The sequence below is a fragment of the Crocodylus siamensis genome, chromosome 1 (assembly GCF_052110815.1).
Source record: "Crocodylus siamensis isolate JL-2025a chromosome 1, ASM5211081v1, whole genome shotgun sequence".
Lineage (NCBI taxonomy): Eukaryota > Metazoa > Chordata > Crocodylia > Crocodylidae > Crocodylus > Crocodylus siamensis.
Window position 1 is genome coordinate 85,644,411 of NC_143395.1, and position 27,415 is coordinate 85,671,825.

Sequence of the window (27,415 nt, forward strand, 5' to 3'; positions counted from 1 at the left end):
CATACACCTCTCCCCAAAAGGCACAATGACCTCAAAATGTATTGGAAAAGGTATAAAACTAGCTTCTTTCAACCAAATCTTGCTTGTGGAGCTGTATTCATTCAGACAGCACAAAACTTAGGCAGAGTGTATATTTTACATTAAAAAACTTTGTGGGAACAGAAAAGTAACTTTGAAAACTAAACCAATGTGCTTCAGAAGCAAAAATACCATAGTTTACTGCTTTATGGTGGTAGCCCCAGACATTTACTTGTTAGCCTTGTTATAACCACCTGAATGAAAAAGGTTACTGTAAAACATGATGTTCAATGGTTCAGTGGTTAATCGATTTATAATATTTATTGTACATGTTACAATTGGCACTTACATCTTTGAAGACTAGGTACTGCAGCATTAAATTCTATAAGAAGCACTACACAGCCTTTTCCCTACCATATACTCAGCAGCAATTACAAGGATTGCTTCTTCTCTTTTGGGTTCAGTAATTACATATTTGTTTTCATGTAATGTCTCTTTAGTATAGCCTGAGAGAAATCAACCATTTACGGGATGGTCTTGCCGTGTATTTCACATTCTGTTTTAAAAAGGAAAAAAAAAAAAAGTCAATTGGAGTTAAATAAGACAAGGTTCACACAGTGTAATTATGAATATAATAAACAAGTCAAGATGTATTAAGACAACTTGCTTGTTACTTTCCACAAAAATAAAAAGTGATTCCATAATCTGTTATGGCAAGTATGTCTGAATAAATATGAAAAAGATCACTGTGAAAATGTCTTTAAAAATATACAGTAGACAGAACAATTACAATAAAGCTTCATCCCATCATGATTCATTTTTCCCTTATAAGTAATAAGACTAACAAAATCAACTAAAAGAAAGTAATTATAAACACCCAGTTAAGTCAAGATGTACAAGCCAACCAGCTGGCTCTACAGGGGAGAGGTGGCATCCAAGCTATTACAACTACAGTAAATGGCACTTCTTAATCAAGTTTGGCTTTGCTAGGTATTGTTCAGCTTGATTTTTTCCAGCTTATAAACTTGCACTTCCCTTTCTATTCTTGGGAATAATTAAGAAAAAGTCTCTTTTTTTGGCCATAAGAGTTTGTAACATTATTTAACTTCTGTCTTGAAGAGCTGCTCAGGATTTGCTCTGTAGACTGTACTCTGGATGTTTCTGCTACCGAGACATGGTATAAGTTTGGTAAACGGATGTCGTATCGAAATCCTTTTCCTATGTGCACTCTGTCATTCAAGGCATATAGTTTATCAGCAATGTCACTCCCAATTAAAACTGAAAAGAGACGCGAGATGAAACGATGTTTAGCAAAGAGCAAATACAGTTTCTTTCTCCTCCAGGCCACATATCGACAGTCAGTCTCTGCTGTAAGTGTTACCTGTAAAACAGAAGATTAAAAATAGCTAAATTCTGGGGCAATGATCTCAACTATAAAACTGCAGTAAAGGCTTGGTCCTGTTGCTCTTAATTAAGTGAAACACTTGGGAGTTTCCTTTGGATATTCACAAAAGTCCAGCACCAGTAGGCCTTTCTCTGTTGATCAGAACATTCCAATTAGAATGCTCCAGCATTAATCACGTCTGCTTTGACACACTCTAATTACAACGCACTGGAGCATGTGTAAGAGTACCCCAAGATTTTGCAATTATACTATAAAACTAAATAAAAAGAACATACCAACAGAACATGCAACCAGTTCATGAACAAGGACATTCCTCCCAACCATACTCAAATGCTAGATATAATACAAAGAGACAGCCTTAATGACTAACAATGCACCAGTTTTCAGAAGTACAGTCCCCACACTACCCTTCCCTCCCCACCCACCCTGAAGTTTTACCTGGAAAATACCTTCTTCTGTGGGTCTTAGTGAATCCCATTCAGGAGAATCCAAAAATTGAAGGGGGAAAATGTAATGCAGAAATTCTCCATCAACTGTCACTCTGATCCTACCAAAATATAGTGGACGTTAATAGTGTATCTACAGCAGTAAAGAGTGCAATAGTGGCTTAGTTGTAATATTAAACAGCAGTCAGATGCGAGTATCATCGATATAGAGGTTTGAGATACTCTGGTTTGTTTCATTACTCAACTATTTGGTTTGTTTCAGTAAGTTTGTCTTAACAGGATCACACAGGATGAATATGCACACAAAACCAAGCCAGAACAGTTCAAATCCTATAATCCTTATTCCACAGGAGCTGGCTTATGGAGATACTGAATAAATGCTCTAGTGTCCTGAAGTGACTAGTATGCTTAGAGGAAACATCATTTGCCCTCTTTTTAGAGCTGTAGAATCCCTTTCAGGGTTTAATGGGTCTACATTTTAGAGGGGGTGAGGCAGAGACATGGCAGGGGCAGGAATGGAAGCACTGTGGCAAACACTATTCATGTAAAATGTATAGCTCATGTCATGCTGTACAGGTATTCCTCACTTAATGTCATCCCGGTTAACACTGTTTCATTATTACATCACAGATCTATTGGAGAACACTCACTTAAAGTCACACAATGTTCGGTTATAACATTGTTTGGCCAGTGCCTGCTAGTAAGTAACTACTGTGATGTAATTGGATTCACTTAACATCATTTTGCTTAAAGTCACACTTTTCAAGAATATAACTATGACATTAAGTGAGGAGTAACCGTACCAGGAGCCCTACAAGGGCTGTAGTTTGAGAACAGGAAATAGCATGGAAACATATGGCTTCTACATAAGTTACCAAAAGTTTGTAAATGTCCTTCGACTATGAAAATTTCCCTTTTTGTTTCCTTACATGTACAGCTTTTTAGAGGGCTATATGGGAAGGAAGCATCTCATGAAGGGGCGTAACCTGAACTTCCCGTGTGAAAGGATAGGTACATTTCCTTGAGCATAGCTACCATGGCAAGGACTGATTTGCTCAGCTGACGTAAAAGGGAGATTGTTTCTTGTGTCCTTCCCACTCCAATGCATCCTTGAGGCAGCCAGATGGTCTACAGTATGGCGATACTACATTAAAAATGATTTTAGCATTGGCCAGAATGCATGGGATATCACTTAACCTAATACATAAAGCACAGTTTATACTAATAGAATAAGTAAGTAAGAAAAGGCCTCAAGCATTAACAGGACAAGAGGTGGGTAATATACATTATATTGCACACACATAGATGTATACAATTGCACACACTTATCTGAAAAAAAACTTTTAAAAGAAAAGATGGAAGAAGTATAATATGATGGTTTGAAAAAAAATTAACAATCTTGATCTTTAAGCTATTACAGTTTTTGGGCTCAGTGTTGTTATGCTGGAGAGTTCCTGGATAAACTGAAATATTAGGTGTCAGCATATTTAAGCTATTATAGCTGTATGTTGCTTGTTCATATTTAATAAACGCAGTCATTTTAAAATATTAGGAAGGACAAAAATATTCCCCAAGATGGAAATTGATACAAACCTTCCTGATACAAGCAAAGAGAGTTTATCAATAGGTGTTTTGCCTTGCATGGCATAACAATGCTCCTTCTCCAGTGTAACCACCTCTGAATTGCAACACAGGACAATCTTCCTATAAATTCTTAAGGAGATTCCCAGAGGCTGAAAAAGGGCACTGTAGAGTTCCTGGAATTCTTTTTCAAAGGAAACACTCCGAACTTGATAGGTAACATAAATAAACTGTATGAAGCAGATCACAAACAGTATAAAGTTCCAGGAGAATATATCAGCAGCACACACATCCAACCAAGCCCAGACAGAAGAGCAGAGAAAACCCAATCCAAGTAAACTGTAGACATATAGTAGCCCAAAGAATCCACTTCCGCCCATGAAGCCAACAACAAACAGAATACTAGCTAGGTGGTAGATCGATCCTTCTGCCTCTTGCTTCCAGTTCACACAAGTAGGATGTGCATAGATCAAGCTTTCCCAAAAACTTGTATTTTCTCCCATGGTTGAGTTAACCAATTGATTAGTCCAAGTTTTCTCCAGCTTCCAATTCTTTCTTTATATAAAAATGGGTAGGAGGGTCCATTGTTTTTCCATCCCTGTAGCCACTGTTAAACTGATCACCATAACACCAAGCTCTCCTTTACTAAGGTGGCAACATTAAGTCTTTCAGCATTTAGGAAGTTGGCACGCTCAGAAATCCACAATGTTTCTCATTGGCTCAGGTGTCTTCCTGATTTTGGTTGGATCCATAACTTGATCTAATCTGTCCCAGGGAAGAAAACAGAGGACTAGTGATACAATCATTTTCACTAGGAAGCCAAATAAGCTTTGATGGTCATTTCTGGCCCTTAAATATCTTTTATAATCATCTTGTCTAGCCTTCAGTAGAAAGCAGTTCAAATATGCCTCTGACCTGCTTTAGCACAGCAGTCAACCTCTGGCCTGTGGAGCTGCATCATTTGGGCTGCGGGACTCCCCATACATCTGGAACTTTGGTAGGGCAGGAACAGCAGCAGTGGTAGTTGCCGTTTCCCTGCTGTCAAATTTCTGGACCCACAGGAAGCCCCACGACCCAGATAATGTGGCCCAGCACAGGGCCAGATCAGGTTCACAAACCAACCTGTGTGTGGGGCCTGGGATCTGGCCAGCAAGGCTGAAAGACAGGGCACCACTGCTCTAACATCAAGTGCATACTTTTTGGTTGAGTTATAGCATACCTTTGAAAGTTCATCCAAAAATCTACATTTAAAAACCCTAGCTAGTACAGAAATGAAACAAATTTCTAGATAAAAGTTATAATGGTTAATTAAGCCTCACTTTAACTGGAAGATGCTTCTAACTGAACTTTTTCTTTAAAGCATATTTCTTAACAATATGCTGTCAGGCATTCAATAATAATCCTTTTGAGGTACTGAAGAACTGGCATGAAAGATGAGATCAGATCAATTTAATGAATTACTCAATGTAATGAGATTACAAAGAAATGTAAGGCCTACCTAATCATATGCTAGTACAAAACCAACTTTTTATATTCAAGTTTATTCGTTTTTTAAAAATAATGCAGTATGCATAAAAAGATTAATTAAAAAGGGACAAAATTCTATACTATAAGTTTCACACAAAAAGAAATTACTCAGACATGAGGAAATAGCAAACATTTTTTATTAACTTAAATATTCTATTACATGGGGGTGAAATCAGATTCTTGCTCCCAAGTGAGTTCTAGTCATCTAGGTACCTACATCTCCTCCAAGGGCTGTAGTACTGAAGATACACTGGAGCATTTACAAATAAAAGAATAGTAGGGGTGCACTGATGGAGATTTTTTGGGATCAATACCAAGGGCCAATTTTTAACAAGACATGTCATCTGATAGCGATCTGATTGCTGATATACAGCCTGCCAGCTTGGAGAGCAGGGTCTGGCTGCTAAGTCTGTTGGGTGGGGGAAGGTGGGGCAGACCAAAGCCCCTGTGGTGAGGGAGGGAGTGAGGCTGGCACTGGGTCAGGGGCAGGCACTGCCCAGCCAGGGCAGGGTAGGGCATGGGATGGAGATGTGGCTCCTCTGGAGCTGGGGGTGGGGAGGGAAGTGCAGGGAGGCAGCTCCCACTGCTGCATGCACCCCAGGAGGGGTGGCAGATCTGTGCCAGGTGGGGCATATCTGTGTGCTGGGCAACAGCAGGCTGCTGCTGGAGCTGGGGGAAGCACTGGGCTCTTCCTGGTTGGGGTGGGGGCTGGGCCAGTCTGTGCTCAGGGTGGGTGGCAGCAGTGCTGCAATGGGAAGCTATGGTGAATTTTTGGGTGGCTATAGCTCCCCCTCCCAGCATGACTGCCACCCACCCTGTGCACAGCCCCCAGCACACTCCCCCTACCCCCCCATGCCCTCCTGGGGTGCATGCAGCAGTGGGAGCCACTCCCCAGCCGTGCCCCCCCATATCCTCCAGGCAAGCTGCTCATGGCTCCATCGCACACCATGTCCCAGCTGGGCAGCTCCTGCCCCAGGCCCCCTCCCCAACAGATTTACCAGCCAGATGCTGCTCTCCATGCTGCCGGGCTGAGTTCTTGGACACCTGCGTGCTACACTGCGGCTGTGCATGGATGTGGCATTTATTTGCGACATTATTGGCAACATCAGCCAAAAAAAGCCAACTGCCGATAACATCAACTTTCCTTTTGGTGGTGCCCATACGATATGGACCTATGTCACCTCTAAAGAGCAGCACTCTCTTTCCCTCCTTCCTAATTTGTAGAAGGAATAGCTTGATTAACGTATATTGGGGGGTTGTTTAGTTTTGCATATGTGGATGTGGGGACATTGTATGTGCATGAGAGAGTATTGAGAAAGAGAATGTACTGAGTAAATAGCTGAAATGAAAAGATAAGGTGGCTCAGGATAGGCCCAGCTCCTGTGAAAAAGGTCTCCTTCTTTCATGAACTTTCCCCTTTGACAGTTGCATTGTTTTAATTGAACATAGGTACCCTCAGCAGTCACAGATCCAGAGGGAGAAGCAGGATCTTGGACAGACAAGGACAAACCACGATGGGCTCAGCAGATCAAAACAAAGACCCTGTGGAGCCTTCAGCACAAAGCATCCCAATTCATATTGTGTTATTGCATCTTGTGTAGATACACCCAGCAAGTATTACTAATATTATCCATTATGTATATATCCTTTCACCATGCAGTCTCCCCTAGTTTTTTACATATACATATGTAGTTTTCTGTACAGTTTTTGTCTTTAGAAATATTAGAGTGCTTTCTTTCCCCTGGGAGACGTCCAGTAGGGTATATTTCATAACTGTAACATAATAGAGAAATTTGATTCTTAAAGTCCAGTTGAGAATGGATACTGTAAGTTGCTTTAATCATACATAGTATCTGCTATCAATTAAAATGTGCTTGCGACTCCTATTACTAAATATCAGTCCATCAGAAAAAAAAAAAAGATACAGTTTGGCTTGTATTTAAACCTTGTCAAATCACAAAAGTACTTTCTTTCACTTAAAGTTTCTAAGTAGAGGACCTATGGATTAGCACGCCCTCCCCGTTAATGGTGTAGATTGAACTAGAGCTGATGGAAATGGTATTTGAAGCAATGTTGATGGGCAGAAAAATGACTGTGTGGCCTGCTTTTCATGGTAGAGTTAAATCCCAACATACTGCCAGAGGTAAACGCTGTCACTGTCAGAATTAACATTATGCAAGAAATGTACGTGCAGCCAGATGACCTCATCCTAAGCCCATTGAGGGCAATGGCTGAAGACTCTCACTGTCTTCAGTGGGCTACAGTGAAGGAAGCAAGAGCAGGGTAAGAGACGGTGGAGCCTCCAGCTATATCTAAGGTCTTTTGTTCTTCCTACGAGGTGGAAAACAGTTTCTTATATCTCACATCTGCTTGTACAATACAGAGGCTGGGCCAGATCCAAGCCATTTTTGTGAATGCCTCCACTTAGGTACTGTAACACCTAAGGAGTTTCTTTGCCTAAGGAGTGTGATCTGAATTGACAGTGCTTGGCACTTGGTGGCCTGAGGTACTGAGGGCTGAATTGGAAGTATCCATAGCAAACTAGTAAGAAGCATTAGGCATAGAAGGCATAGAACTAGTAAGAAGCATTAGGCACCTAACCTCACTTTTGACTCAGACCCATACAATGGACTCCTCTGCCACCTCAAGCATTCAGAGTGCCTACGGCGGCGGTGCACTGATAGTAGCACCAAGTTCTGTGCAAAGTGCAGCAATTTTTCCTTTGAAACATATACCCTGACAGTAGCACTGACACTACTGCCACTGGCCATGTTCAAGAATGGTTGAGCATTAACATAGTTTCTATTGCATTCAATGGTATCATTGTCTATAAGGCAGGCCCTGTGACCACATAAGACATATCAAGCACCTCCCAGCTCCCAAATGGAGATTAGAGGTGCTAAGGTTTATGATCTGGATTGCTTCCGAGTACATACAGACACCTAAATTTAGTTTTCTAACAAACTTTTCAGACAAAAAATGGAGGCAGCTGATGATTTCAGCATCCTAAGGACTTGTCTACTTCATACCACCAGGCCTAGAATATCAATTTCATTCTTGTATTACACATGTAAATGGCCTCTACATACTGGAAATTTTCCCTGTTGGAAAAGTATGATCTAGTCTTTTATTAATGAATATTTTATCAAGGATGGTAAGTAGTGCTTCACACAGTCTAACATTTTTGACACAAATTAAACTGGGCACAGAGATAGTAAGCAATGAAGACACTTCTCTTGACTTTAGGAGTTCAGGTTATGGTCCCAAATCAGTTAAAGACTCCTAAAACATAGTTCAGGATGTTCCTTTTTCAGTACATGCATATCTGCACCCCTCTCTTCAGAAGTGGCCTACAATAACTGCTTTTCAAATATTAGAAGATCATGTGAAGGTAGGTTTGTACAAAACAAGACCCAAGGAACTTTAAACACCAAGTTTCAAGAGCATCTTGGAAAAAAAATAAACAACTCTCAAAAGGAACTTAAAAACTCTCTCAAAACCCAACAAAAGCCTGGAGTAATACCCTACACCAGGGGTGGGCAAAATGCAGCCCATGGGCCAGATGCAGCCTACCAGACCATTCTATCCAGCCCATGGGGCCCCTAAAAAAAATTTAGAAAGTTAATATTTATCTGCCCCTGGCTGCCTGTCAAGTGGCCCTCGATGGCTTGCTCAAACTCAGTAAGCAGCCCTCTGCCCAAAATAATTGCCCACCCCTGCACTACACTCTACTCCAGGAAAAGTTAAATGCTTCACCTTGTTTAAACACATTCAGAATTCTTTTTGTACATCTCCGTATTCCTGGGAGAGGCTACTCAATATCTAAACTGCAAGACAGCACCTGAATTTAAGAAACTATATTGGCTTTTCTCTGCATGTCTCTCTCTCTCTCGGAATGCAGTTTTTCAAAATAAGATTAGAGGCAATGTGAAGTAGAAAACAAGAATTCATCAGCATATAATCAGAAATGGAAACCATGGTCCTTAGTAAAAACAGCTGGGGAATGGGCATCTGAGAGAAAGTGAAATTATTTGACACTGAAGTGAGTAAATTCCTTGGGGCACTACATGCTTTTTCCAAGAGCCACTGAAATCAATACTGAAAATAAATTCTACTGATGTCAGAAGTACTACAGCAAAATTTATGGCCAGATCCAAAAACAGGGGTTGAAGTTAGTGGTGCCAAACATCCCAACCCAGTTTCAGACGGTGGAATTCCAGAAGTGTAGCTGGGTAGTTTTGTGGCTGAGCAGTGGTAGTGCATGGGGGGCAGCAATAGTGGCTTGGCTTGCACCTGTTGCCACTGTTGCTATTTTTGCTCTTCTTCCCCCCTCTTTCCCCTCCCCCATTATGCTACTATGGAATTCACAAACATCAAATGTGGTGTTTACATGGGGAGACTCTGATGCCTAGGGCTAGAATTTACAATATTAAGCATGTTGGGATTGGGGAGGGGAAGAAGGGAGAATGACACTGGGGAGGGGAAGAAGGGGTGCAGACAGAAGAGCAGCTGTAACTCATAACATTTTGCAGGAAGCATTCTGAGTTAATGATTCCCTGGACTAAACAGAAGTTCACTGTTGGGTCCAAACAGGAGGAGGGGTGGGAGTCCAGCTGCTGGCTGTCATCCTGCAGCCTGTCTTCCCTAGCAACAGTCCCTCCTCCCTCCCAACACCAGCACTGTTTTCAGAATGGGAGGGTGTGGAAAGAATAGGAGAAAGTTTGTTCTAGGAGTTCCTCAACTGGTGCTGGGGAGTGGGGCAGGTGGACTGAAGTGCATTCCCCCCACCCCACTCCACCCTCAAGTGCTAGCTGAGAAAAACCCAGACTGAACTCCCTCTGTTTCCTTTTCCCACTCCCATTTTGAAAACAGCTGAGAAACTGGGAGGCAGCGCAGACACAAGTTACTGAAGACATTATGTTTTGAAACATCTTCATCTAAACCCTCATGCAATGAGGGCTCATATTTTTGTGCGATCAAACCTTTTTAAAGTGCTTTGCAGCCATGCTCTTCTCTTTGATCATGTCTGTAGAGAATTTCCAGGGGCCAGATCACCTGAAAATTGTCACTTCTGTCTGCCTCTTAAGTTAACTTTAACTTGGAGCCAGCAAACAGGGCAAGCAGTTTGCAGGCAGTTTGCTGGGAGCAATAGGAAGAAGGGGAAGGGACAGAGAAGCCAGGCACCAGATCCTGCCCAGGGAAGGTAAGTGATCCAAGGCTGATTGTGCCTTTGGCTTGCTGGGCCATGTGTGTGTTTGGGAGGTGTGCTCTGAGAAGCTGGGAGTGTTGCTAGCCGAGGGACTGCTGATTGCTAAGTGATCGCTGCCTGTGCCTGACAGAAGCCCTAATGAGGGGGCGGAGCCAGTGCAGGCCCAGCAGGGTATAAAAGGAGACTCCCATAGCAACCAAGGAGCCAGTGAACGGGGCAGCAAACAGGGCAAGCAGTTCGCTGGTCTGTTTGCTCACCCACCCTTCCCCACCCCTCCCTTTGAGGAGAAAGCCTTCCAGCTTGGTGTGAGAAAGCAAGGAAAAAAGGAACCTTTTGGGGCCAAGAGCAGTAAACAGACCAGCTTCCAGGTGAGTTCGCTAGGGAAGGTGTGCTTTGAAGAAGGGCAGTAAGAGACCCAGAGAAATGGCCGAAGGACGTGACAATGCCAGAGCCAATGCCACTGCCTCTGTTTGCACCCATGAGGTTTCTGTGCAGGCAGGACCGCTCACCAAGGACGCTTCCACCCAGATCCAGGTTTGGTACTGTGGCTTGCAGGTTCTTTCCAGTGATGGCCAGGTGGGGCAGTGCCTGCACTGTGAGCAGTGCCTGCTGGTGGTGTGTGTCTCGGGGAACAGGCAAGACAGAAGGTGGTGAGGCCAGTGCTGGAGGAGACCTCTAGGACTGGAGGAAACACTGCCAGAGGTAGCACTACAGAAGGGAGAGGACATGGACTCCAGGAAGGTGGAAGCTGGAAGCCTGTGACCTCTGGCAGCAAGTAGAAGTCTCCATCTCTATGTGCAGCAGTTTGATAGAAAATATATATATGGAGCCCTGGCAACAAGGGGCAAGAAGCGTGTTCCTTTGGTGGAGGAGGATAGGCTAGGCCTCCCCATGGTGGGAAGGATCAAGATGAGCACCACCAAGAAGAAGGGACGATGGGTGGTGGTAGCTGGAGACTCTCTTCTATGGGTAGGCAGGGGGATCCATCTGCCGACCTGACCTGTGGTCTTGGGAAGCCTGCTGCTTGCCCAGAGCCCAGATCCAAGATATCATGGAGGTATTACAGAGACTCATTTGCTCCTCTGACTGCTACACCATGCTGCTCATCCATGTGGGCACTAATGACACTGCCAAGAGAGATCCCGAGCAGATCAAAAGTAATTCTGGTCAAGGGAAGGGGCCTAGGTAGGAGTCGGTGCATCCTACAGATAATGTCACCAGCAGGGCTTTGGCTGCTTTGACCACAGGATGATGTTCCAAGAAGAAGGACTACTAGAAAGAGATGGGATCCACCTGATGAAGAGAGGGAACAGTGTTTTTGCAGACAGACTTGCTAACCTAGTTAGAAGGGTTTTTAAAGTAGGTTTGCCAGGGGATGGAGACCAATGCCCTAAGGTAAATGGGGAAGTGGGAAACCTGGAGGAAGAGCAAGCAGGAGGGAGAAACAGGGGAGGTGTTCTTATTCTTCCTGAAAAATCAGGGCAATCAACTAGTTAGCTTAGGTGCCTCTACACAAATGTACAGAGCCTGGGAAACAAGCAGGAAGAATTGGAAGTCCTTGCACAATTGCTGAACTATGATGCAATTGGAATAATAGAGTTGATGGGAAAGCTCACATGACTGGAGCACTATCATGAATGGGTATAAACTGTTCAGGAAGGATAGGTAGGGGAGAAGAGGAGGAGGAGTTGCACTTTAAGTAAAAGAACCATATGATTGCTCAGAGCTCAGGTATGAAACTGGAAATAGGCCTGTCAAAAAACTCTAGGTTAGGATCAGAGGAGAGAACAAGAGTGATGTCATGGTTGGGGTCTATTATAGACCACCAGGCCAGAAGGAAGTGGTGGATGAGGTTTTCTTCAAACAGCTAATGGAAGTTTCCCAATCACAGGCCCTGGTTCTCATGGGGTGGGGGGCGGGGAAGATGAGGGGAGACTTTAAAATCACCCTAATATCTGCTGGAAGGGCAATACAGGAGTGAACAGACCATCCAGAAAGTTCTTGGAGAGTTTTGGGGACAACTTCCTTGTGCAAGTGCTGGAACATCCAAGTAGGGGCGGTGCTTTTTTTGACCTGCAGCTCACAAACAGGGAAGAACTGGTGGGAAATCTACTAATAGATAGCAATTTGGGCAGCAACCACGAGATGATAGAGTTCAAGATCCTGAGGAAAGGAAGCATGGAGAGCATCAGAGTAAGGACCCTAGACTTCAGAAAAGCAGACTCTGGCTTGTTCAGGGAACTCATGGGCAGGATCCCCAGGGAAGCCAGACTGAGGGGGAGAGGAGTCCAGGAGAGCTGGCTGTATTTTAAAGAAGCTTTACTGAAGGTGCAGGAACAAACCATGATACACAGGAAGACAAGAAAGAATGGCAGAAGACCAGCCTGGTTTACCAGAGAACTCTCCAGTAAATTAAAATCACAAAAAGGAAGCTTAAAAGAAGTGGAAACTTGGACAAACAACTAGGGAGGAATGTTAGCATACTGCTTGGGTATTCAGGGACAAAGTCAAGAAGGCCAAAATGCAATTGGAGTTACAGCTAGCAAGGGACATGAAAGGTAACAAGAAGGGTTTCTACAAGTCGGTCAGTAACAAGAGGCAGATCAGAGAAACTGTAGGTCCCTTACAGAATGGAGGAGGCAACCTTGTGACAGGGATGCAGAAAAGGCTTAAGTGCTTAATGCCTTTTTTTTTGCCTCAGTCTTTACAGGTCAGGCCAGCTCCCAGACTACTGCACCTGGCAGCACAGTTTGGGGAGGAGGTGAGCTGCCAACAGTGGTGAAAGAACAGATTAGAGATTATTTAGAAAAACTGGACATATACAAGTCCATGGGGCCAAATGGGTTGTACCTGCAGGTGTCAAGGGAGTTGGCTGAAATGACTGCAGAGCAACTGGCCGTCATCTTTGAAAACTCGTGGCTATCGGGAGAGGTCCCAGATGATTGAAAAAGGGCAAACAGTGCCCATATTTAAGAAAGAAAGAGGAGGATCCAGGGAGCTACAGACCAGTCAGCCTCACCTCAGTCCCTGGAAAAATCACGGAACAGGTCCTCAAGGAATCCATTTCTAAGCACTTTGATTTTATTAAAACTGTTGATAGTCTCCTACAACATCCTTGCAGGCAAGATAAAGTATAGGTTGGATGAGTGGCTTGTAAGGTGGATAGAAAACTGGCTGGATCATAGGGTTCAGAGGGTAGTAATCAGTGGCTTGATGTCTACTTGGTAGCTGGTATCAAGTGGAGTGCCCCTTGATGCTTATTTTAATAATTAAAAAAAAAAATTGTCATCAGTGACCTGAAAGATGGCATAAAGGGCATCCTCAGCAAGTCTGAAGATGACACCAATCTGGGGAGACTAGTAGATAGACTGAAGAGTAGGGCTAGAATTCAGAGTTACCTAGACAAACTTGAGGACTGGGCCAAAAGGAATCTCATAAGGTTCAACAAGGACAAGCGCAGAGTGCTGTATTTGAGACAGTAGAATCCCATGCACTGGTACAGGCTGGGGGCTGACTGGCTGGGCAGCAGCTCTACGGAAAAGGACCTGGGGGTTACAGTGGACAATAAGCTGAATATGAGCCAACAGTGTGCCCTTGTTGCCAAGAAGGCTAACAGGATACTGGGCTGCACTGGTAGGTGTGCTGCCAAACGGGCAAAGGAAGTGATTATTCTCCTCTATTCAGTTCTGGTAAGGCCACATCTGGAGTAGTGCTCAGTTTTGGGCACCCCGCTACGGAAAGGATGTAGACAAAACAGGAGAGAGTCCAGTGGAAGGCAACAAAAATGGTGATAGGGCTGGGGCACATGACCTTTGAGGAGAGGCAGAGGAAACTGGCTTATTGAGTCTGGAGAAGAGAAGACTGAGGGGATTTAATAGCAGCCTTCAAATTACCTGAAGAGTAGTTGCAAAGAGGATGGAGCTGAACTGTTCTCAGTGGTGGCAGATGATGAACAAGGAGCAATGGTCTCAAGTTGCAACACAGAAAGTTTAGGTTAGATATTAGGAAGACCTTTTCTCACTAGAAGGGTAAAACACTGGAACAGGTCACCTTGAGAGGTGGTAGAATCTCCATCCTTGGAGGTTAAGACCTGGTTAGACAGAACCTTGGCTGGGATGATCTAGTTGGGGATGGTCTTGCTTTGAGCAGGGGTTGGACTAGATGACCTCCTGAGGTCCCTTCCAACTTAATTTTCTATGATTTTATGATTAACTACCAGGAAATACCAAAAGAGAAGGTATGTTTGAAAATCTACTTTTCACAGATTTCGACTGTTTTTAGGTATCTATCAGCAGTACCATCAAGAAAAACACAGCATCCACTTCACGTTCCCTAGCTCTCAAAACAGACAGTACAAGAACATTAGCATGGCACACCACATTATCTGATAATCTCTGCTGAACTTCAGGGTTTAGTTCAAGCATCATTTGAGCGTGCTTTGGCTTACAGGTGCTACAGGCCACAAGCACAGAGAACTCTACCAGCAACTATTCGAAAGCTCCCTGTTCTTGACTTCCAGCCCTTCTGTGCCCAGTTCCTGTCTCTACTGCTGTAACTAGAGCCAAGCAAAGATAGAATGACAAATAGTAAGCAGAGAGATATCTCAAAAGGCTCTGTTCAAAGAAAAGAAAGCACCATGTGAACTGCTTTTACATGGACTGCTAAATTCTCTCTTACAGGAGCTCCAACTCAATCTTGTATGTTGCATGAAAGTACCTTAAATAACCAGCCAACAGCCATGGTGTCCCACACTTCTGTTTATATTATCTTGTTTTTTCATATGAAAGTACTTCAATATTAGATGTATGAAACTAAATTTCAGGGATCAAACTTATATGGTTGAGTATAGAAGAAAAGTAACTTTCAAGTTTGGATCATTATACTCATTTCCATTTCTTAAGAGTTTACCCAGGCCTCTGAAATTACACATTGTATTTAACTCTTCATGGAGTGTACTGCAAAAAATTCAAGCCTTACCATCTGATTGAACAAGATCTCCCTCTATGCCTTTATGGGGTCACCCTCTAAAGATAACAAAGGAATCTCAGGTATCTGGGGAAGAAAAGGATATAGCTACAATAAAATCCATCATTAAGGATGGTAGTCTTTCACCTTTTGCTTATTACATACGTGATACATTTCAATTATGTAATGAACAGGAGATATTCTACAAAAAAACCTTCTGCTTGGCTGAATAAGACATATGGGAATATGGGGAATAATTTATCACATACAAATTTGGCAAGGTATGTGTTCTATTCCAAGGACAAATTCTTTCTTTGTCCATAATACATACAGATATTTTAATAAATTATTATATCCAATAGATGTTAACATTAAAGTAAATGGGAAAAGGATTTACAGATATTGTTTACAGTTGAGAAATGGGATAACCGTCCTGAAATCACTTTGTGAAACTTCAGTTGAGGCTGTCTTAAATAGGTTTTACTGGACCCCAAAAAGGTTCTTTCAAACAGGCTTGGATGACTATTGCTGGAGATATGGAAACAAGGCTGGGTCTCTTAGTCATGTTTTATTCTTTTGTTTCAAAATTACTAGTTTTTGGCTTAGCATGTGTAGTGCTTTTTAAGATGCTTAAAATTAACATGGTACTATTGCCAAATTTATGCATATTGGGTATTGTTGCCTATGCCCATGAAAAAAAAGGCTAGTTATAATATTGACAGCCAGCAGCTGGATAAGCCAATACCCCCAGGTTCAACAGTATACTACTGCTGGGTCCAGGGGATCATTGCAACTAATGATGCTTCCTACAAAGCACCATGAGTTACAATGGGGAGTTACACTTCTGTCTCTGCCCAGAGAGTGGGATCTGCCATTTTTAACATGCTTTAAGTTAACCTTAGATGGATGTGTACTAACAAAGTGCTTTCTGTTAGAGCACTTTATCAAATGTCTGTACCAGATTCCACGGATGGTTAATTTAGAGCACGATTGCGGCCATCCCAGGTGGTGTTGCACAAGGCTGTGTTCTAGCTTTGGGCAGAGCTCCTGTGCTTTGCCAAAACAGTGGGCTGGCTCTACCGCACAGCAGTCACTAACCCAAGCCGGTGACAGCCTCCGATCCCAGCCCTGTGTACAGCCTTGTGGGAGGGGCAGGGGAACAATGGGGGTTTTTTTTGTCCTTGCAGCTGCCCTGGTAGGCTGGCAGGGGTGGGGACCCTGTGGTGGAAAGAGGATGGGCCTCTTCCAGCAGCTACCCTAGCTGGGCTGGGAACCCCCTCCCCACTCAGCTGGGGAGGGCAGCAGATTCCCCTTCCCACCCTCCCACCACCACAGCAGCAGTGTGCCACAGCCTGTTCAGGGCTGCTGAGTATAGGGAGAGACTCCAAAGCCCTTCCCTATAGCAGCCCTGGCTGGGCCGCTGCAGTTGTCAAGAGGCTGGGGGTCGGGGAAGGGAGCCCCACTACTTGGACCTGGCCTGCCCCACACACCAACCAGCAAACTGGGGGGCAGGGGGGACTCGCAGCAGGAGGCTCCATTTCCCTCCTTTTCCCCCCAGCTGCTGCTGACAGATGCTAACTGGCTGGGGGGGCAGGGCTGGAGAGGGGCTACTTTGGCAGCCTCCTCCTCAGAGGCATATGAGAGCACCCCTAGCACCAAACAGTTAACCTCTGTTCAGTTGGCTCCCACTAACTTATCATGCTTTGATAAGTTAGAGTGCTTCTGCCAGGGCATGTTATGAAAAGCTCTGGAGATCAGTCCTTCACTGAAAGTGTGTATGCTGTGGTGTGTGGGGGAAAGAGAAGGGGGAGGCAGCAGGGAGAGAAAGATCTCACAATAATCAGCTGCAGTTTAAATCTCAGTTTCCACCGAACTTACAGGAGAGGATGGTAGTCCACACTAGACCCCCAAATCCTGTGACTATAAACCAGTTTAAAAGGTTGGGCTTTCATCGCCTAAAAATAATTTGGTTCTTTAATACCACTAATAGGATCCTAAGATCAATGGACTACAGCAGCATTTCTCAACTCGTCATGACCCAGAGGTGGGTAAAAAGAATATATGAAAGGGTTGCAAACAAACTTTGAAAATGGATTCTCCTTTAAAAGGAGAAAAATGTGGGAATCCGTGACTTTTCCCTTGAAGGCTGGCAGAGCTCCAGCCTGCAAGGGGCTGCTTGGGGCCCCCCATTCCCCACACCCCCCCCCTCTGTCTCACACACAGAGGGGTAGGGGGCAGTAAGGCAGGAGCAACAGGCATTGGGTTGAGACTGGCCACTGATGTTCACAAATGGATCCTGGTACCAAAAAGGTTGAGAACCACTGGACTAGAAAAATAAACATATACATTTGTCCTTTAGCTTTGCTGTTTCACAAAGTGAGTTCAAAGTAAAGAGAAGAGAGTTCTCTGCTGCAAATGAAATACTTAAATTACTGAAATGATCTTACAAGCTCTAGGTACTAATGTTGTCAAAATATAGAATTGCTGAACTGGAACTCCCCTTCCCCCACCCCAAAACTGACAGAAGCACGTGGCTACTGCACTTTGTTCTGAGGTTTAGTGGTACTACAATGAGAATGCTAGTCGTCAGCTGCAGAACAGCTGCTTTTCTTAAAGAGTTACTGGAAACCTGGTCCCACTGCAGGATTGCATTACTACGCTTGATACTTCTCATTCATTGCCAACATGACATCTCATTATGTTATTTCTCTAGTACTGGGGCCTATCCTTACAATTAAATACAATGCTGACTTCTAGGATACAAACTGCTATACTTTGGGACTACAGTCAAAATATTATTTAAATACTTTCTACCATCAACATTTATTAAGTTATACATGTCAAGTAGACATAACGCAATTTATAACTGCAACATTTTGGAAGTATCCACAAACCAACACAAAACCTTAGTTCCCCATTCCTGCATTTCATTTTATGATAATACTGTTTGGCTTCTGCTCATGAAAAAAAGAAATTAAAGTCCTTCGGCAGAAGGATACGTTGTCAGGACACAAGACGACACATAGGATAGAGAGCTGCATAGAGCCACATCTAGATTCAGTGGCAGCTAACAAAACGAGTTCAGTTGCAGAGCCTGAATTTCCATTGATTTCAACAATCCTTCATTAATAAGAATTACCCAATCTTATGCCAAATTCAGTCTGCCCCAGTTTCTTTAGGATAAATGCTTTATGCTGTTTACTAAAATATGAGATGGAGAACTAGTATAAAAATCTGAACCAACCTTTCTTGCATACACCTTTCTTGCATGGACAATTTACCTGCAATGTACACAAGGGTTGAGGATTTAAGACAAAGTACTGAACTGCACCAAAAGCTCTCAAAAACATTCACCATCTTGTAGTAACACCCATTTGTTCAGGAAGTTTTTCATGCTTAGAGGCCAACATTCCCTGTGTTTATGCAGGAATAGGTTTGTGGGATGGGGCCCAAAGCAAACATATTATATACCAATCACATAGACTTCAATGGGAATTCTGAACAAAGAGGACTTGGAGGATCCAAGCCCTACACTACAGCTACCAGACTTCTATCTTTATCTTGAGAGGCACGTTCTAGTATACAATGGTTGTTGGCAATGTTACCATGAGGCTAAATTAAAAGTTAACCAAAAGTACTTAGTAGAGCATAGGGAACAGCAGGTGTGTGTGAAGAAATGGTAAAACCTTCAAGAGACAACTCACAAAATGGCTAACTCCTTTCAAGCACAGCTTTGACAGTTCAAGGCCTTCACAATAGACACTATACTTATGCTATTCACTTTGCCCCAGGCATAGAGAAATTCACAGTGCTACTGGCAAAGTGTCTGCCATTTAGCAACCCTCTAAAAATACTAGTATTACTTTATTTAGGTTTATAAATATATTAGAATGCAGTTTCACTGAGATACGTGCATTTTAAGAGTCAGATTGTTTATTGGTAGATGGAACAAAGGAGAAAGAACGTGCCAAATGCTTCTGGATTTGGCAGTATTGATTTAGCTGTTCTGTCTATATTGAGAAGGTATCCCTAAAAGATTGTTTATGAAAAAACATATTAGAAAACACCAACATGCTCAGATCTTTAAAGAATGGAGGGGGAAGACAGAGCTCCTCCTTCAGACTGTTTGCAATACAAAGTTCCTATAACAAAACTCCTACTTTTTCACCAGTCCAAGGAAGGGCCAGCATCATACCCAGCTTCATTTTGACACCTGCCTCTGGGTATAATTTATTATTAAAACAAAACTCACATAAAACAAAGCTATTCCCTTAAGTAGGGCAGATTGTACTAGCCAGCGACCTTTTTTTTTTTTTTTAATAAACTCTTGAGAGTCTGGCCAACAGAAGCTCTTCCCAATTCTGATGAAACAGTCCTCTATATCAGAGGTGAGCAATTATTTTGGGTGGAGGGCCGCTTACCCAGTTTTAGCAGGCTAACCCTGCCCCTTGACAGGTGCCCTGACCCTTGGTCACCATCTTGGGCCCAATGTCCCAGGGCCAGCACCAGTGGGGCCCAAAGCAGGGCACAGACTGGCAGGGGTCCGTGGAACTAGGCCGGGATGCACCAGCAGGGAGAGAGGGAAGCTGACCCGGCTCCACAGAGCCCCTACTGGCTGGGACCCTGTACTCCAGCCACCCTGCTCTGGGCCCCATGCTCCCACTGGCTGCCCACCCACTCACACCCAGTGCCCCCCAGCCCCATGGTACAGGTGGGGGGCAGCACACAGCCCTGACCCCCTGCTCACCGGCAGGGAAGCAGCTGGTGCCGAGCACAGGGAAAAGCAGTCCCTCGCCCGTCCCATGGCTGGCGCTCCCTGCTGCAAGTGCTGACAGCCCACACAGGGCTGTCTGAAGCAGGCACAGGCAGCCCCATGTGGGCTGCAAGTGGCTACAGCATGAGGCACTGGCCACAGGGCAAGCAAGGGGACGCTTTTCCCTGCACTCAGCACCAGCTTGTAATCTGGCCCTGCTGCCACCCTGGGCTACAAGCTGGCTCCGGGCTCGGCCGGCAGCAGCTGTGGCCCCCCCTTGCCATGCTGGGCAGTGTTGGCTGCTGCCGCCCACCCAGAGCTCGTGTGCTGGGCAACCCAGAGGCGGTGGCAGCAAACGCTGCCTGGCGTGGCAAGCGGGGGGACCGCAGCTGGTGTCGCCACACTCAGCCCCAACAGGTGAGCCCGAAGCCGGCACAGGGCCCAGGCTGGCAGCAGGGCCAGGTTACAAGGTGGTGCTGAGTGTGGGGGGTGGAGAAGAGGCACCTCCCCACCCCATGCCCAGCGCCCCACGCTGAAGCTGTTCACAGCCGGGCTAGGGCTGCCTATGCCTGCTCCGAACAGCCCCATGTGGACTGTGAGTGGCTGCAGCACGGGGCGCCAGCCATGGGGCAGGGAAGGGTCCGTTTTCCTCTGTGCCGGGAAGGAGTCCGGGGAAAAGCAGCCCCTCCCCTGCCCCGTGGCCAGCACCCCACACTGCAGCCGCTTGCAGCCCATGCGGGGCTGTCAGGAGCAAGCACAGGCAGCCCCAGGCCGGCTGTGAGTGGCTGTAATGTGGAGTGCCAGGCAAGGGGCCACCTTCCCCCTGCCTGCACTCAACTTTTTCCTGGGCAGGCTCCTCCCCTGCCCTCCCCCCCCCCTTCCCCCTTACCTGAGGTTCCAGCACCCGGCAGCCATGTGCTTCCAGCTGGGGGGTGGGGCCAGGCGGGCCCTGCTGTTGTGGGAGCCCACCAGGCTTCTCCTGGGTCCTACTGCCCTTGGTTCCTGGTTTTTTTTTTTTTTTTTTTTTACAGGAACCAAGGGCAAATGAATATTCATGTTCTAAATTTTTTAAGGGCCCTACAGGCTGGATAGAATAGCCTCGCTGGCTAGATCCGGTCCGCGGGCCACATTTTGCTCACCCCTGCTCTATATTATTACCTAATAAAGGTTTTGTTCATCAAATTAGCTATTCATGTCCTCCTCGGTTTCCCTTGCTATAGTTTTCATTAGGCCTATAGAAATCGAGCCTAGCACACCTTCCTTTAAAAGAGGAGTTTTATAGAACATTTGAAACTATCATACTCTCCTCAATAATTTTCCTTCATCAGTGATGCATCTAGGGCCAGATGCAAAGTAAAGACTTAAGGAATTCATAACCCCATGGTAAGTATCTAAAATCTCTGCACAATGCCTGGGTACAATAAAATGCCTCCAAATAGAATTCATGATGGCACACTAAAGTGGTCATGGGGGGGGGGGGGGGGGAGAAACAAAGAAAAACTCAAGCTAATCAATAGGAAATGCCAAAGAAAGGGCTATGCCAGAAACCAGGTTGCTGGGGGAAGCAAGCAGGAGGATGCATGATCTAGTAGGTGTGCTCATAAAATGCCTAATACACCCCAAAAATATTGACTTCAGCATAAAGCAGAGCAGTTACTTATATTTTAAAAGGACCATTTAAAGAACAGCTTACTGTTTCTAATTTTGACTTAGGTGTGGAATACTGAAACACAGAGAACAAACAGTACTCCCCGAAGTTGGATACATCAATAACCTCCTCAGTTGGAGGGGGTTCAAGTTTGAAACCTCTACTTTTTGGAAGACATTACAAACTGACAGGCTAGACTTAAGGTGGGTTTAGTGGGAAGCAGTCTCTATCCAGGAAAGCTGTCTTATTATGTAGAAAAGAACATGGGATTCATAGTGCCAGACAGAACAAGCAAGACGACATGTGACTAATCCAAAACATAAGGATTTTCTTGTTCCCAGTTCTGCCTCATGCATTTTGCATCACAATCACTGCATGAAATGCAGTGTAGTGAGTACAGACCAGATCATAAGACCTCCCTGTCTCCCAATTTCTGGAAGTTAATGCTGGACAAAACTGAGAACAGTGCAAGTAATGAAGCCATCCATCATAAAGCAGTCATGGGAACAGAATCCATAACTCAAGACTCCTTCTTCCCAGGGAAGTTCCCTAATGACTACAATACAAATTTCTTGTGCTCTCCCTGGTCCAGTGAAGTTTCTTTTCCTCCTCTGTAGAATAGTATAACTTAATCAGTAGGGACAGAGTGTGTATATCCACCAGACTAGTCTATAGATCAGTGGTTAAGACACTCCCTTAGGAAGTCAGAGATGTGGATCTGAAGCTCCTTTCTTAGCTAACAAAGAAATTGAACTGCTGAGGGAGTGCTCTGACCACTGAGCAGCAGATAAAGAGATGGGAATGGACACCACCAGCTTCTATGTTAAATGATACCAGCACATCTGTATTTTACAAGAAACCTATCTTACTGATGGTTGACTTGTATGCAGGGACCTTCCAGACTGGGCCCCTCAGGAAACTTAGACAAAAGAACGTCTAATTTATGGATTTCAACTGGGTTTAGGCTTGAGGCAGGTCCCAAACTCTTCATGTGTAGGGCAACTCTGGATCTAGGAATAGGTGCAACTCTTGGAACATATGGAACTCTGCAATCAACAAGCCATTATGGAGACTATGTATCTTCAGGGCAAAATGAATCAGTTTTCTGAATTGCAATTCTGGACTAGAATTCCTAAATCCTACCTGACTTTTATAAAGCTAGACTTAACCACAACTTACGTGCCTGTATTGGTTATATGTCCCTCAAATGGAATTCAGGCAACAAAGTTGAATAAAGGCAGTCCTCAACTTACAACATTTCAAGTTACAACGTTTCACACTTACATTGTTTTTAAATCGACACTGTTTCAACCCCACACCAGTGAACAAGTTCGCTGCGTTACTCATCCCCCTGGAGAACATCTGTCCAAACTTCCTTGGACATTTTATTTAAGAAAGCAGACAAGACTCCAGAAAAACCTGCAGCCAGGACTCCTGAGAAGACTCCAGCCGAGAACCCTTCAAGAAGTCCAACCAAGAGCCCTTCAAAATGTCCAGCAAAGTCAGCTCAGAGAAGTCCTTCCAAATCAATACGATTGCTATTTACAATATAAATACATTAATGTAGCTATATTACTCATCTATAACCGATCGAGTACAACATTCTGGGGTATTTTTGGTGAAAGTAGGGTATCACGTGTTGGTTCAGGAACCAATGCCCCATTTATAACATTGTTTCTTATGAGAAAACTGGTTCCGAGTTACAATATTTCAACTTAAGACATGGTTTTCAGGAACCAATCTTGTCATAAGGCTGAGGACTGCCTGTATTACAATTCTGAAAATCCCTGCTCAATTGCTCCCTAGCTTTTGGGGTGCCAAAATTCCATTTTACATTTAAGACAGTTGTTGTACAAAATATACAAGCAGTCATAGGAGCAGAGATCAGAACCTAGGCCCCTTACCCTGCGGAAGTGATTTCCTCGTTGAGCTAGAATGAGTCTCTCTTGCTTCCCGCCCCCCCCCCCCCCCCCGACACAGAATTACTTTATACAAGATGAAACAACTTTAACAAGAGGAGCAGAAGTGCATCCAACCCCATACCAGCCTATAACTAAGCAGGTAGGCCACTCATCCAGGAGGTAAGAGATGTGGGTTTTACATTCCCTCAGGGACAGTAAGGAATGAGACCTGGGTCTCCCAGCTCCTGGGTAATTGGCTGAAGAATTAGGGCTGCTGTGAAAAAAAACCAAACAAACAAAAACAGGACTTTACTTTCAGCTCAGCATGCCCATGTACTGAGCGCAGCACATGCCCAGAAGAAGCATTGCATTAGGTGGACCCAGCATTTGTACAGATTGCTTGCAGGGCTTTTTGGCCCTTTTATCCAATAGTTGATTGAACAGTTTCACTGAGATGCTTGTATTTTAAGAGTCCAATTGAATGACTGAATCAGGTATTAGATAAAAATGCCCAAAAGCCCCACTGAAGCATATGATCTATACAGACATTGGGGAATAGGGTCCAACCAACGTGCTTCCTCTTCTACTAAAGCACAGTTTTGGGGTTTCTTCCATATCTACCAGCGGCATAGGTGATTATATGATGGGGCACCAGCTAGAGGTGCAACAATGTATCGGTTGACTACTGGACTGCCACCAATAAGAGGAGAAATGACATTATCATCTATCAGCTTTTTTTGGTCGTTGTAGCTGACAATTACAGCTGCATGTCCGAAGCATCATGGTGAGCATAGTCTGGTCCCCAGGCTCTGCCACCGACCTGAGACTACAGATTCCAGTGATCAGCAAGACAGAGAGAAGGTGCCAGGGAGCAGTCATAGGATGCCACGCTAAGCAACAAAGGGACCGTTACTAGCTCTTCCTGCTGCTGCCGCTAGGGCAATGCTGTGCATGCAGCAGAGGCCTGCCTGACCTCCACAACTGCCATGGAGATGTTGGGCTCTGCACAGATGGGGTAAGGTGCCATGCATGGGACATTCCACTGGCAACCTTTGCAAACATGACTTCTTCCTGGCATCCGCAGGAGCTTGGCTGCATGGGGCCACCCACAGGCTCCGAGGCAGCAGCATGCTCTGGGGTTACAAATGCAGCCAGTGTCACTGCACAAGGGTCCGCCCTGCCATCCGGGATGGCGGCACAGGCTGCACAGGGATCAGGGCTGTGGGTAGGAGCCATGGGCAAGGGAAGGGAGGGGGGATGTTTGTGGAAATAAGGCAGTTACTGCCTTCCTCATCAAGTGCTGGAGCAGGCAGGAAGCATGTGCATGTGCATTAAATACAAAGCAAAACAAAAGGCTCATTTATGTCAGTAGTTTAAAATGCCCTGCACTATTACTAAATATCATTTATTGGATTGGCTTTGGCTGCTGTGGTTGGTTAGTCATTGGCCATTGGTATCAGGCAAGAAAATCTTTATCGGTACACCCCTAGCACCAGCATCTTTCATGTGTTTGGTTAAAACACAGCTGAAGCAGATTTCCCGTTTCTGAATAAAAAGGTAACAATTCAGATATATTATAGCTTGGCACTTTCATTTTGTTGGGTTTATTTGTATGCATCTTTGACCTTGTTGCATAATTAGCAGTAGCATCACTTCTGTTTGAATTCAATTAATTAATCTTTTACTAAGATAAAAAGGAAAAGGAGAGGGAGAGGGAAAAGAGTGAAGAATACTTAAGCTCCATTGAATGTTGTGTCCAATAAAAGCTACTAAAATTTCCTACTTTTATCTTTAATGTTTTAACAATTTATTGTAGTTTAAAAATTTAGATTATGCCATAATTGTATTTATCACTATAAGACGCACAAGACAATTCTTTGATGGTCTTCTCTCTAAGAGTATTTCCATCTCTAAATAATAAATATTCCTTAGGAAAACATTTTAAAGTTTCTAATTTCACTTTGGATGAGGACTACTGAAGCACAGAGAACAAACAGTACCTATGCAGTCCTCCGAGTTGTTGGCAAAAGTGGTCATCTGTCTTTAAGTCTTTTAGATGAAAGGGAACACTGCATGTTAAACGTACTGGTATGGACTAAGAAAATAATCATAACTTTATTTTTAAGAACGGTGGACAGCTAGTACTTTGGGGATGGTAGCAGAATCTATTGTATTCAAATGTGATTATTATTATTAAATAATCCAGGATATACTTGTTAACACGTTGCCCATTCATTTTCATTATATAATGAAGATAGTAACATGAAATAAGCTATATTCCTGTTCACAGTACAACTTTAACTATAATCAATAACACAGCATGCAGCCATAGTATATTTTTAAAAAGCTGCTTTACAGCTGTATTAGCAAACCATGCAGAGTACAGTGTGAAATTAATAAGTATGTAGACTGCATAACTGTATTAGCCTCCTTCGTAGTGTTACTCTCACATTGGCATCCTATTTCCAAACTAAAGATGAAAACCATGCACTATTGTTTTTTGCAACATAGTCCTTCTTTACATCTAGGTACAGTATATTCACAAATAAGAGGACTAATATAATTAGTTACCAAAACAAATGGGTAGTTGGGGATACTGATTTATTTACCCCATAATCCTATAAGTTTCACCTCCCTACCCCTGCTCCACTTGAAAGGGTAAGTAGTTTGTTTTGACTTGAGTACTGTTTTAAGAACAAACTAGAGTTGCGTTTTTTAATCAAGACACGGTTTTATGCAGCTTATAATGTTGTATGGACTAACAAATAAATGAACACACTCATACTGAAGTACACATATACACTTGCCCCTGTTTTTTTTCCTACCAGTACCAGAAGAAACTTATAATTTTGTATCCCAATATAGTTATGTACACTTCAGGCATACCCATGATGTGGTATTCAGGTTAGACTGCTTCCAGTACCTGTGCAATTTCCATGCTGAAACCACACTGGACACATATCCTATCATTATTTTGCATTGTTAGCTTCTGGAGACCCTGGAAACCATTATACTACACAGGAAAAGAGAGCCTGGTTCCCAAGTGCTTACAACCTAAATAAACAAACTCTTCCTCTCCCCTCCCAAAAGTTAATAGGAAAATTTATAATTCTTTTCTTGAGCTGCAGAAAAAGAAATACCCAATCTACTGGATCAGGTTTAACTTTGGAGACCTTTCCCTACAAGAAAATCTACCTTCTGCCAAATTAAAACTATCGCATTACATTCTTCTCTGTAACAAAGTCTATTCTCTTCATTTCAGACACTAAGTTTGACACTGCATCTCCAACTGCCACATTTGCTAAAGTACTTCCCTAAAGCGCATTTTCTAAGCCACTTCCAGATGTGACACCATACAGCATTGTGCCAGGCCCCGACAGCAACAGGTCCACCCGTATGAAAGCCCTTTGTTTTGCTTGCATCTCTGGAAACCTTCTCACTTGGAAATATGCCACCTAACTCCCATTACTCAATGGCAAGAAGCCAGAAGTCTGGAAGCGAGATTTATCAATGATACTTTTTATGAGACTTCCACGTGGTTCCAAGATTCAACATTGGGCAAGAACAGTTATTTGCCTACAAAGTGACTGGCAACCCAGATGGACACCGCGCTTTAAAAGAAGAGCTGATAGCCTAGAGAAAACTTGTAAAACACTTAGTTGGAGGCAGGGAGGGAAAGAGATGCTTGCTTTCACTTTGATTTTCCCCTTGTTTCAAGAAAGAAGGGAGGGGGGAAATCATGGAACAACAAGGCAACCGATTTGAGAATCCATTTACTCTTGTTGCTTATTTCTTGGGGGAGTTATTCTTTAGGGTGGAGAGAGAGAGAGGAGCAGAGCAGGCAGGTGAGGGTTATTGAAGCCAGGGGAGAAGGGCCTGGTCCATCAACGGGTTCTTGTGCAGAGGCCGCCGCTCTGCGGAGCCCCCGCGCCGAGCGCAGCCCGTGGAGCGGCCGCCCCGAA

General features: G+C 44.1%; 1 protein-coding gene across 1 annotated transcript in view; it reads right to left on the reverse strand.

The window, feature by feature from the left end:
• Window positions 1-320: 320 nt before the first annotated feature.
• The window catches only part of POPDC3 (popeye domain cAMP effector 3), a 28,399-nt gene continuing 1,304 nt past the window's right edge, over window positions 321-27,415 (reverse strand). The window contains exons 3-4 of the mRNA XM_090031306.1: window positions 1,862-1,970; window positions 321-1,399 (exon numbers count right to left, since the gene is read on the reverse strand). Coding sequence (XP_089887432.1) covers window positions 1,058-1,399; window positions 1,862-1,970 — 451 coding nt within the window. The 3' untranslated portion in view covers window positions 321-1,057. The remainder of the gene's footprint in view (window positions 1,400-1,861; window positions 1,971-27,415) is intronic.